The sequence below is a fragment of the Mixophyes fleayi genome, chromosome 12, assembly GCF_038048845.1.
Source record: "Mixophyes fleayi isolate aMixFle1 chromosome 12, aMixFle1.hap1, whole genome shotgun sequence".
NCBI classification, from domain to species: domain Eukaryota; kingdom Metazoa; phylum Chordata; class Amphibia; order Anura; family Limnodynastidae; genus Mixophyes; species Mixophyes fleayi.
In genome coordinates this window covers 18,625,119-18,638,184 of record NC_134413.1, presented here as the reverse complement: position 1 = coordinate 18,638,184, position 13,066 = coordinate 18,625,119, and the positions used below count along the sequence as shown (strand labels likewise).

General features: G+C 38.9%; 1 protein-coding gene across 3 annotated transcripts in view; it reads left to right on the top strand.

Moving 5' to 3' along the window:
* AKT1 (AKT serine/threonine kinase 1) overlaps positions 1-12,061 on the top strand; it is an 82,874-nt gene extending 70,813 nt beyond the window's left edge. For all 3 annotated transcript variants that reach the window (XM_075192248.1, XM_075192249.1, XM_075192250.1), the window contains 4 exons: positions 3,233-3,447; positions 5,496-5,583; positions 6,607-6,709; positions 11,526-12,061. In XM_075192248.1, coding sequence (XP_075048349.1) covers positions 3,233-3,447; positions 5,496-5,583; positions 6,607-6,709; positions 11,526-11,605 — 486 coding nt within the window. In that variant the 3' untranslated portion in view covers positions 11,606-12,061. The remainder of the gene's footprint in view (positions 1-3,232; positions 3,448-5,495; positions 5,584-6,606; positions 6,710-11,525) is intronic.
* Positions 12,062-13,066: the final 1,005 nt, after the last annotated feature.

The window sequence follows — 13,066 nt, the reverse complement described above, 5'->3', positions numbered from 1 at the left end:
CTCTGTATCAATAATTCCAGAAACCCCATTGGATGTTCCGCAAAGGTTTTTCAACTGCTATCTAGTTTGTAGAACACAGCTTTGGACACTTATGAAACCTGTTGCGCAGGAATAGGCATTGAAACTTTTATATAAACCAATTGGGTACATACAATCGCAGTCTAAACTGCTATAAATGACCGGTCAAACTTGATTTGTTTGTTTTTTTTGTTTTTTTTCCTGGGCTTCAGTTGTCATACATGACCCTCTTCCCCCACAACAAGAAGAAGATAGACTATAGAACATAAGTGTTGTAAGTGACCTGAAAGGCAGCAGACGTTAGCTTGTGGCCTGGCTGTCCGATATACAGATCTTGGGGTGTAGGGTGACACACTTTTTTAATGCCCAACTACGTTCCACAAAGCATTTACTGTAACAATATAAAGAGTGATCAGTATATGCTGAGGTTTGGGGGCACACAAACACCTTTTGGAAGCAGTGAAGTTATGTCTCTAAGTAAGCGAATCAGAAAAGGGTCAGGAACAGCTGGGCGGTATGGGAAGGCTGCTATACTGTTGTTAATTTAGTTGACCAAGGCACATGAACAGAAATTGAGACCCTCTTTGTTCTGCCTCTTCTAAGGCAGAACGTAAAACACGGGCCCTCCAGCATATCACCCTTCTTTCTCCCTGGGAAAGCACCAAGGGGCGTGATATTCTGACTTTTTTTAAATTACCGTTTTATTGGCATTGTAGCAATGGACAAAAAAGTCACTTCTCAGGACCTTGGAGTATTGTGTGCACAGTTGTTGTAAGAAGCAAGTCCTACATACAATATGGGTCAGTTCATCTAAATAGGAGAAGCATTGTGATGTAGCTGATTATTCTGTAACGTTTATGATATTAAAAAAAAAACAAAAAAAAAAAACACAATACAGTAAATATACCTTTATTTTTTTTCGATCGGGGCAGTCAACGCAGTGGCGCACGGTCGAAAACACACACACACACACACACACACACCATACACACACACACACTCACACACCATACACACACACACACACACACACACACACACCATACACACCTGCCAGTGGAACGCTTGGCAGGTTTTATGATCACAGGGGAAGATTTTATTCTATGCACAGCAAGTTTCAAGTATCTTACACTATTTATACTTGTGCTGAGTCTGTCTTTTTCGGTTTTGACCAAATGGGATATAAATGGACATATGTGGTTCCACAACTAGTGGGATAGATTAACATTGGACAGGAACGCTAACCTAGACACATGCAGATAACATAGGATCCTTTCACCGGGCCTGCCCACTGAATGATTGCGTGCGTGGCCCAGTTGTTCAGTGATCACACCGGACCCCTGTGTGGGGCTATTTTTTGCAGAGTGCTGCCGAACGACAGCTGGAGTGAAATGAGTGAGATAGAACTTTGGCATCCGATTTACAATTGTTGTGCTGCTCAGTAAAAGCCAAACATCTCAGGTTCTGTCCATGTGTAGGAGCATTTGCATAATATATACTTGTAGAATGTTTATTAGCTCTTTTTATAGAACTTTTATTTTCGTTTTTGTGGTTCTTTAAGGTCATTATACACCACAATGATTAAACTTGTATGGCTCACTGCCTAACAAAACCCAGAACACACCTTGAGTAATTCTTCATGGAGGGATCACTATACAGTGTTTTCACAAGCGACCCTATATGAAAGGCGAGGAAGTGTGCTTTCTGTATCGCTGCTTTATGTCCAGCTATGCTGCTGTTGGCTGCCTGCCCTGGTGTTAGCTGGCTGCTGGGATGCAGCAAGATTCCGCTGGCGTCCTTTTACAAGAAAAGGTTACTTTGTATCAGTAAGGAGAAACCAGAAGTGTAAACCAACGTGGTGAAATAATGTTTCCCGAAGAGCATGAACTCCTGAGCTTTCTGGTAAAGGATGAGGCTGGCTCCTGGCAGACCGGCAGCTGTGCTAGCCTTGTACATATAAGGGGCAGCTGCAGAGCCAGCTGTCGTTCGCTGTGAATCATACGGCGATAGCTGCTGTAAATAGACCTTACTGGAGTAATCTAATACCTGCCAGCTTTTGCATCTTTACAGCGGGACTTTAGATCACTTCTCTACACCTCCCCCCCCCCCCCCCTTCACCAACAGTTTAATTTAATACAATTTGCCCTCTAAACAAAAACGGCAAAAATTAAATTCAGCTCATAAAATAATACTTATTTCTTCCTTTTCCTTTTATCACTTTCCCCTAATTTAGCCAGATTTTTCTTTTTTTTTTTTTTTTTTTTTTTTATTTCGCTCCTGTTTAACTCTATCAAGGGATCCATTGAAGAGATATATTGGTGACTGGGAAGCACAATCTGAAACAGAACTGGTGATCATTAGCAGCATTTAGTACAGTAATGTGAATTTAGAAGCCATTAACAATCTTGTAATAGAATTAATGGGCCATAATGCTTTTTAAGGGCTTATCAGTAGAGACTGGCAGTACACTACGAACATGTGGGCAGATATCGAGAGCCATATGCATTATATAAAGTTCTCAAATGAACAAGGAAAACACTGCCAAGGGGATGGACAGAGAGGGGTATAAAGAGCTGGAGGTTTTTTTTTGCCACGATAACTTTGATAAAACAATCTTTGCCCATCTACATAAAAACACTTCACTTTTCTACACAGAAGTCACATATATGGGTTAAAGGAAAATGAAACACATTTACAGCTATGAAGGAGGGGCTGGAACCAGTCAGTGGGATGAAGCAAATCTCTCAGTTGTCTGAACCTTGTCTTTCTCTTTCATCTCCACGGTCTTGTACTCGAGGAGCAGGTATAGGAACATCACATACTGTAGACATAAAATGATTTTATCTCTGGCTATTAGGAGTTCTATTTTATTGAATACCTGCTGACCACTGCTTGTTGTATTATAGAACGGGTTGCCTGCAGTGGTCCGGTCATGTTGGGTCCCTGGTGACCTACGGTTGTTTTGACGTGTTGTACCCCTGGCGGACAATGATTGTTGTCCTGTACACTTAGAGCTAGATTTACTAAACTGCGGGTTTGAAAAAGCGGAGATGTTGCCTATAGCAACCAATCAGATTCTAGCTGTCATTTTGTAGAATGCACTAGATAAATGATGGCTAGAATCTGATTGGTTGTTAATCTAGCATCTAGTTATTCTTCTTGGTACTATCAGTACATGGTACACCATATTAACGCCATGTGCCCTCTTTCCTAGGTACTAGAAGATAATGACTACGGCCGGGCAGTGGACTGGTGGGGTCTGGGTGTAGTCATGTATGAGATGATGTGTGGCCGGCTCCCTTTTTACAACCAGGACCACGAGAAACTCTTTGAACTTATCCTTATGGAGGAAATTCGATTCCCTCGCACCTTATTACCTGAGGCAAAATCTCTGCTCTCAGGTTTGCTAAAGAAAGACCCAAAACAAAGGTAAGAAACTGAAGGACAGTTCTTTTGAAGATCCGATTCTTCTTTCTAGGTGCCTTTTGGGTGTCTGGATCATTTTTGTGTAATTTTACTTTTATGGAACAAAAATAAATACCCACACCCTTTTTATTATAATATATTCTATTTATTTAATACAGCATTTCACCTAGCTGTGTAATCTAACCTGAAAATAGATGCTCCATCCAAAATATAGATAGAAATAGAGGTGGATATATTTTAGATAAGAAAAAGAGAAAACCGTTTTCTAACTGAAATTCATTGTTAAATAAATGCCCTGCTAAAGATACAGCAGCCGATACAACAGCTATCCTTTCTACAATGCCAGGCCTGGCATTGAGCATGGTACAGATGGTGCCCCATTCCTGCATGTTGATTGGCAGCTTGTACTTCCTGCACAAGTGCTGGGCACAGCCAATCTCGATGAAGTAAGGATGGGGGGAGCATCAATACCATCTGTACGGTGCAGAGGTTCACATGGCAGCTAGACTTGAATGGAGAATTAAGGAGAGACGGTGGCTGGGTTAATATGATTGAAGACCCAACTTTTAGTTAAAAAATTGTTCTCCTCTGACCTTCTGCTAAGGCTGGCTACCCACTGGCGTTTAAACGCTGCATCTGACTTACGTTTTTAACCACTCGGTTCTATGTGTCCATACCTTTTATATTTGGTTGTACGTGCATTTGCGTTATGACGCAGGGTTTTGTTTTTTGTTTTTTAACGCTACCTAGTTCCATTTCGGTACATTTCTGCACATGCCCACTTGAGGTTAATGCGAGCAGCCTAACCAGCATTGTGCTGTCCTTTTTCCCATTTATTACAATCGAAAATTTATTTCAAATGTGCACTAAATGTAGAAACTCCATTAAAATGAATAGACCATTTAAATGAATGGGCACTGACGTAAATGGAGCTCCTGAGCGTTGTTAATTTGTTTCCCTGCATCAATAGAGATTCAGAAAATGCTTATTGATGTGTAATCAAAGCAGGGTTTCCCCAGAACAATTCATACTGCCAGCCAATCACATCGCGGCTAGTGTGGGAAACTGCTTGCTTGTGATTGGCTGGGGCTTAGTTCAGTTGTTTTGCGGTGTGACTCAAGTGGAGCAGTTTGTGCTGTCCTTTTGTGAGTTGTTTGTTTGTTTTGTTTTTGTTTTTTGTTTCCCGCAGATTACATTGGGATACGAATAAGGTAGAATTATTGTTTGATACATTAGTGAACAAGGTTTTGTTTTTTGGAAAAAATAAATAAAAATATTTTGATACAATAACTTATTTATTCATCTCAATGGCTCCTTTCATTCCAATGCAGTTTCTATATGTAGAGACCTCATTAAGATGAATGCAGGAAAACTCCCTGCTGCTTGTGTTCCGAAAGCATTCACAAATGCATGCATCCAGCGCATATCAACCTGGGGTAGATTGCATGTAAACGCTTAGCAGCGACTTAGTGATTTACGCTTATATGCATTTTCACAGGTTTGTTTGCACTTGCATTTTGCAAAGTAACATCAGTGGGTAACCAGCCTAGATGGAGATATTTGAAAACAGTGGGAGCAAATGGATGAGTTTTGAAACGGTTAACGCCGCGCACAGCATATAACCTTGCAGGTCTAGTGAATCAATGCTTAGTATGCATAAAGGCAGCAAAACGTCAAATCAATAAGAGTAATAATAGACTGGCATGGTGTGATTGCAGTTCCCCTATGCTATAAAACGTCTCCAATGCAGGTGCTCCCAGCCTTCATGACGTTATGGTGTGAATTCATTAACCTTTGAGGTGAGATAGAGGGTAGGTATAGTATCAAGAAAAGGTCAAGCTGACTCCTAGTGGTGCCCGTAACACACCCCTATACATGCACATTATAAAGGTCCTCTAAACTTAAGATACAAGTTTAAGTACAATTATTTATTTTTTTTCAGAAAGTTGTGGTATTTTGACAGAACTGCAGATATGTGTTTCCGTTAGTCATGTAGCTAATTTATAGCATTTTTTGTGCATCTGATTCCCCGGATCTCTTCACGCACACAGGTTAGGTGGCGGACCAGACGATGCAAAAGAGATCATGCAACACAAATTTTTTTCTGGAATTGTATGGCAAGACGTGTATGAGAAAAAGGTAATGACTGCTTTTAATCGTCCACACGATGTGCCCTGTACGTCTTTTACATGGCATGCAAATAAGTAAAGCCGGGAAATGTCATTTATACACGTTCAGCCATAAAATGGTCCTTTATAGTAGGCATAATGCCACAATATGTATGGTGTTTCAGTACAAATTCTGTAGGAGCAGGGATAGTATGCATAGCAACCTTACTGCAATAAAACCATCCCCCTCCCCCATTGCTGCCCCACTCCAGAGTAAAGAAAAGCACAGCTGTTGCCGATGACAGCTGTGCTGGCACACAATTGCTTGGCAAGGGGCGGGGTCTCCTGGCACAATCTATAGAGACCACTCAGCTTGTGCACACTGGGTTCCAGAAACCAAGATGGTGCAGAAGGTCTCTGATTTATCATACAATACAAACCACAGTTCTGCCAGTGAGCATGGAGAGTCCTGGGTTTTGCCAGAGTGTGGGACAAGCTGTCGCTACTATAAATAACTGCTTTCTAAATAGCTGTGCTGTTCCTATCATATCTGTAGTACAACAATAAATGCCTTTTAAAATCCTAAGGACCTTCCATTAATATTTTATTTGCTTAATAACTTCCTGTCTCTTAGGCCTGGTCTTCCAGCTTATGGGACTGCATTGTAGATTTCCACAGTCTGAAGCACAGATGCAGTCTCTGTACCATAATCTAGGTTGGATATATTACATCTGTATCAAATAAAACAATTAGTATTTGGAATGTGTTTAACTTACATTTAGAATGAGCATTTACAAAAGTATAATACATTTCTGTTGTGTAGCCATTTTGCTTAAGATTTTGTGATGATACAAAATGGCTGCCACCCCGATCCTTATGACTTGATGCCCAGTGCATTGTCTGTCAAGGGGGAGATTAAATTAGCCGCAAGGTTACATAAAAACCTCACATATATAATCATGCGCTGATTATGCCGCTAGTTGAATCGGCCCCTAAGTGTCCAGTTTTCTATTATTCGTTGCTATATTTAAAATAACTTGGTTTCTGTTTTCAGCTTGTACCCCCTTTTAAGCCACAAGTTACTTCAGAGACGGACACAAGATATTTTGATGAGGAATTTACAGCGCAAATGATCACTATAACACCACCCGACCAAGGTATGTTTTAATCACTTGTGTTTAACAAAAAAAATAAAAAAAATCCCCAAAAATTAAAATGGGCTTTGTAAAATGCATATCATTGATCCTCATGTCATAGAAGAGGCAGGATGCTGCTTCACCTGCACTGTTGTTTTATTCATGAAGTAGACAAGCCTGCATGCAATCTGGTGCCTCCACAGATGTACAGGCGCTCACCAATATGAGTCGCGCCATTATGCGGCTGTACAAGGAGCAGAAACCGTCTTAATGGTGGCTTGACCGTTAAATGAATAATCCAGTTTTAGGGTGTGAAAATGGTGAGCACTGTATACATATTGTGACTCAAACACCAGCATAGCAATAATATACAGGATTGTCCTCTTATATGGGTATCACTTGTACCATTATACTGTACATGTCTACATAATAAGCACACCTACGGATATTGTGTGTGACTAGGCCTCTGCTTTTTAATGAGAACTTAGGTTGCAAGTTGAAGTATCACAAGGAACATTTCTGTTTCCCTGGTAAGAGAAATGCGGTTTCAGTTACATTTGTTGCTTTTTAGGATGCCTTTGGTATTTGGCTTTGTTTAGTAACCTTTTATGACCTGCTGGTGTTGATTAGGCAATGAAGACATTTAATGAAAAGACTGAACCACTTCAAATATAGCAACAGTGACACCAGCAGATTCTGAGCATGTAATTCTCAACATGGAAAGGTCTATTCTGTAGCGATTCACATGTGAAAACAAATATCAATATATTAGCTTTTAATAGGCGTTCTCTTCACAGGAGAATGGCCATCTATTGTTTATTGAACAATAGAAAAATATTCTGTTTTGTTGGAGTGTGCTTGCTTTCTTTTATGGCGACACAATAATTAGTATCTACAAGAAACAATTAATTTGTTGTGTAAAATAGCTTTGCAATTTCTTTTCAATATACAGAATGTGTAGGTTTTTGCTTTTTTTTTTTAATCTATTTTTGATGCAGCAGATGGAGAAATTTACCCCAATTGAACTGCATCTCTCTGGCACTGAGGGGATGTTGGCATAGAGTGGGACTAAAACTCAGCAGTGATTTGTATAATTGATTCCTAGCAGATACAGGAGCAGTATCCAGAATGCAACAAATTCACGACCTGCAACGCTAACCTGCCGCATCGATACAAACGTTAAAAGTATAGTTACAGTATAACTAATCTTAAAAATAAAAACGCAGGGATGTGTTGAATCAATAACTTAGCAATCCCATTAAATACCAAATGTTAGAAAAACAAAATAAATTACTCACGATTCCAAGCTAAATCTACATTTCTGTATATTCTAATTAAGCATGAGCAACGCAAGTTTTAAAATGTGTAATTTTATTATTTTAGTTTCTGAAGCCACAGGGAAATCCGGTTAGGGAACTGGTTAGACTGATCCTAATGATTTTGGCCAAACCCAGTTGTTGCTAAAAACACTTTTTTCCCTGGATTTTGTGCATCCCTAGAACTAATAACTGTAACAAATTTAAAACATGCGAGGACTCTACCTTTACCCCCAAAGCAAACATCAAAATAACTTGTAATACTTACTACTCATAACACCAATATACAGTCCCTTAACAAGGTGTTGGTGGCCCGCGTGCCCGTAGCATTGAGTCTACCAGTGTCTGGAATTATGCAGAAACGATGCTGTACCATTCTTCTACAAGAGTCATTTTTCTGATGCCTGGTTGGTGGTGGTGGAGAAGACTAGCTCAAGTGTTTCAGAATATTCTATAAATGCTCAGTTGGTTTCAGATCTGAAAGATCATCCTCCTCAAACCATTGAGCAACACCATGTCCACTTTGGATGGTGGCATTGTCATCCTGAAAGACACCCCTTCCGATGAGCACTCGGTACCATTAAGTACTGTTTTACCATTGACCTTGTCTTTGAAGGGAATGACTGCACCCAAAACTTTGCAGGAAAATGGGGCCCAACTTACGGAACCACAGAGCCTTTCACTGTTGGAAACAAGTGACCTCTAGAACTCAGTCCGAAGTGTGCACACAGCAGTTTTTAATGACATGGTGAAGGATGATTAATCTGACCATATTGCCTTTCTCCACTGCTCGGTAGTGCATTGCCTGTCCTCTTTGCAGGAACTGAACTCTGAGATCACCCGATGTGATTATCGGTGTATGTTAACCTGACTCTATCCTGCTTTGCGGAGTTCTCTTCAGTTTTTGATTAAAGTGGCTGTTAGACCACTTTTTCGAAATATGCAGTCACTGATCTGTTTTGCCTTGCACTTAGAATTAATGCACGGGTATGACGATTTGGAAGTATGCTCGTTGCTGATATCACCTTAGAAATTGTAAAACTCCTAAAACTGCACTTTTTCTGGTCACTACAGCTCCAGCCAAATGTGCCATAACAATTCTTTAAAAGTTAGTGGGGTCTCCTCTTGCAGCCATGCTAGCCAAAATCGCAGGCAATCGGCGTAATCCAGGGTTTTTATACATGACTCCAATCATGCTGGGATGTCACTTGCGTAACTAAAGCATGAGTAATGCTTCTGGAAGTCCTTGCATTCAATATGCTTGTGATCCCTCATTTCCGCTTGGTCTCTGTTTTTCGGTGTACAGTACCTGTATGCACAGTATTCATGCCGTGCACCAGTGGGACCACATTTTACGAGATCTCGGATTTTGGCATGTATATGTTTGATGGGTAACTACATTTATTAAACCAGAAGTTATTGTTATCGTAGATTTGTAAGGCGCAACAGCGCTCCGCTGTATAGTAGAGAAAACAGTACATACATAAAACGGGGACATACAAGGCAGATAAAACAAATGCAGACATGAAAAGGGTATGAAGGACCCTGATCATTAGAGAGCTTACATTCTAAGTGGGAGAGGTCACAGCTGAAACAGGAGGAGTAAATGTGTTAAAAGTTAAAGCACAAATTCTAGCCATACAAAAATTTGTATAACCTTCCCTACCCAAACTAGCATAACCGTGAGGTCCCAGGGTCTATATTTGTTAATGGGTATATTCTCCTACGACAAGTGGAAGAACAATGTTCAGTTTCAGTGCTCTCGACACTTCTCCACGCTCTCTGATTTGGATGGTGTAGGAGCTGGCCAATCAACTTTTTTTTCTGCTAATGAAGTAAATCACAATGCTCATTTTTTTTTCATGTACAGTATATATTTATTTTTGTTAAAGATTGTTATCCTTTTAATGGAAACTCCAAAAGTTAGTCTCTGGGAGATTACCAAATTGTTAAGTGTAGTGAAAAAGCTGTCGGACTCTGCAGATCAAGTCAACAGCTGCCTCTCTTTTCCATTACATGGCTAACAGGAGTTGAAAATCCCATTAGTCCATGTGCACAGGACAAGTGGAAAAGTCATAGGTGTTGAAAGGCACTTGAGCTTTCATCTGTGCTCCATTACAACTCAAAATCAAGAATCCGTATGAGAGCTGTGCAGTAGTTGGTCCGGACTTTTTATGAATCAATCTATGTAGGTGGCAAATGCCTTATTTTAAAATCTTGCCACCAAGACTCGCGTGCCCTGCTTCTTACATACTTCAGGCATCCAGGAAATTCAGCCCCTGATCAAAAGTCTTTAAGACCAAATGCCAGATACAAAACTTCAAGAGGCGGCGTAATGTTTCACAGGATAAACCCACTTGTTAGATGTTGCCTACGTCTGCCACCCACTCCAAAGAACAGATCGAGCCTGTCGGGACACATGTTTAGCTGCCTCCCCCAGTGTAACTTCAGAGCTACAAGTTCTTGAAAAGAAAGCTGAGAAACTTGTATGGGGGTTTGAAGGCGTTTTTAAAGAACCTAAACTTTTCTTATGTGGAGACAGAGAGCTTCAGGAATAGGTCAAAATCCATCTGTCTTCTACTGCAGCCTATCTAACGAGCCACTATTTCTGCTGATCAAATATCGTGCGAAGAATAATTGTTGTGTTTTAAATAAGAGTTTTGTAGTTACAAGTCCCTCTAAGTTGCATAGTTTTTAAAGTGGAACGCCACCCAAATTTTGTTTTTGCTCCTGTAAATTTAAAAATAGAGAGATACGTTTTACAAACCATAAACTGTCACCCCTGCTGAACAAATTCTGTTGTCTCTATAGCAAATTATTGTGTAATCTTAGACTAGCATCTCTTCACTTGATACAGATTGATTGCTTTCTCCAGCAGATAAGTAGATATTATAAAAAAAAATATTCACACATAAAAGCAGCAATTTTTTTTTATTTAGAAATCATCCTCTTATTGAGCAGAATTAAAGCCAAATAAGTACATAAATTGTGTAGAGTTCCCATTTACTGTTTTTGTTTGTTTATTTTACTTACAATGAACAAGTTTTACCCATAGTTAAAAGATTTGCTTACCCACATAGCTGTTGTGGAATAAATGTGTGCGCTATAAACCTGGTATCCTACAGCTAGAAAATCTCAAAAAGTAGTAGAAATACTGGGAGAATCCACGGCAGTGAGAGGCTGAGTATCCTGAATATTTTACGGAATAAGCCATAGACCGTATCCAATGATGTGATCTTGTTAGTATTCATCAATGTTAATCTGCTTTAATATTTCAGATGAAATATCTCACAAGCTGTAACATCGCCTCCCTAAAATCAGGATGGAAGTGGTACTACACTCCCATAAAAAGTGTCTGCAATTTTTACTTTATACGAGCTGCAGCTACAAAAAGAGAGTCAAGATTACAGTTGAACGAAACTTGGTTTTTTACTGTAGTCTGTGGGATAAAATGTTTAAATGTATATTGTTATATTGTTTGCAGTCAAATTTTGATCATATTTTTGTATTTTCCTTTGCAGATGAAAATCTGGAATTTGTTGACAATGAAAGAAGGCCGCACTTTCCCCAGTTTTCTTACTCCGCGAGCGGCAACGCTTAGATGTCTCAACTTTTTTTTTTTTTTTTTCTTTTTTCATTGCAACACACAGACTTCATATTTGGGCACTTAGTTCATCAGACTTTGTACAGGACTTTCTATAGCCTATGAATTATGAACTGTTTGTATGACCGCAAAGGAGTTGACGAATGTCTGGGGGGAGGGGGTGAAAAGTCTGTATGTAAAACCAGTTCTCATTTCACACTTGCAAAGAAAAAAAAAAAACAATCCAATCCATCCATTAAATTGTTTTTATGTATGTATTTTTTATTTTTTTTATATATATACATACATACATTCATATACGTTATGTTGGACAATGCCACAGCCGATGTTTTGAGAATGTGCTCACGAGCTGTCAACAGAACAAAAGGAGGAATGAGCATACCGTGAATAAGGAATCAAAAATAAAACAAAACAATAAAGTTACTCTTCTCGCTTCCCTTGGTCACCCTGTAACCATCAACAACTTTTTTTTTTTTTTAAATAACTTATTTCCTAGGTTTTAAATATTCAAAGTGTGGGCAATTGGATGTAGTTAGAAAATTATAGAAGGTTTAGCGAATAGTGCAATAATATGAAAGTGGACCTGTTTTGAGTGCTTAATTATTTTTATTTTTTTTTAATAACAGTGATGTGATCTTTTAAAATGAGAGACCAACAATCGGACCAGCATTATAGCCTCAGTGAGGTCAATCGTCAAACAAGAGTTCTTATCTTGCTGCAGAAAGACAATACATATCAGGTTACTTGGTTTTAGTACAGTGAAAATTGAACACCTATATTGTTTACTGTTATAGCATGCTTGAACATTTGTGTTTTTTGCTTGCGAATCTGCTCTTAGATCTAGCAGGCATCATCGTGAATGCTGCACACTCTGGCTGGTATTTTCAAGCAAAGACAAAATAAAGCCTATAGTTAAACATGTAAAACTTAAACCACTCACAGTGATTTAAATAGAGATGTAATACACAAGGTAAGGTCGTGCTGATTAGTCTCATTTAGAATAATGCAATTATTTTTTATTTCTATTTTTAGTTTAAAAATAATAAAAGCTTTTGAAGCAACACTACATCTTTTACTTACCAATGAATAGCGGTATGCACTTTTTGTCGTACATGGATTATTAGATTGTTAATGACCTTTTTCTTATTGTAAGTAATCAAACTTTAAACCTGTATTTTTTATTTATTTTTTTAAGCCTCCCGAAATGTTAGGAAAAAAACAGTGTAAACTGAAGTATTGGGCTAGTTAAGAAAAAAGAAAACAAAAAAATAAATAAAAATTTAAAGCACTTTTCATTAGGGGAGGTGGGGCTAGTTTGTTTGGTTTTTTTTTATATATATTAATATAAAATATTTTCCAAATGCAATTTAGGCACTAGCATTACACAGTAAGCACTTAAATACATACCAGTCCCCCAGGGAAGGGGAGGGGTAGTGTCTGAAAGGTGTGCATTATCAA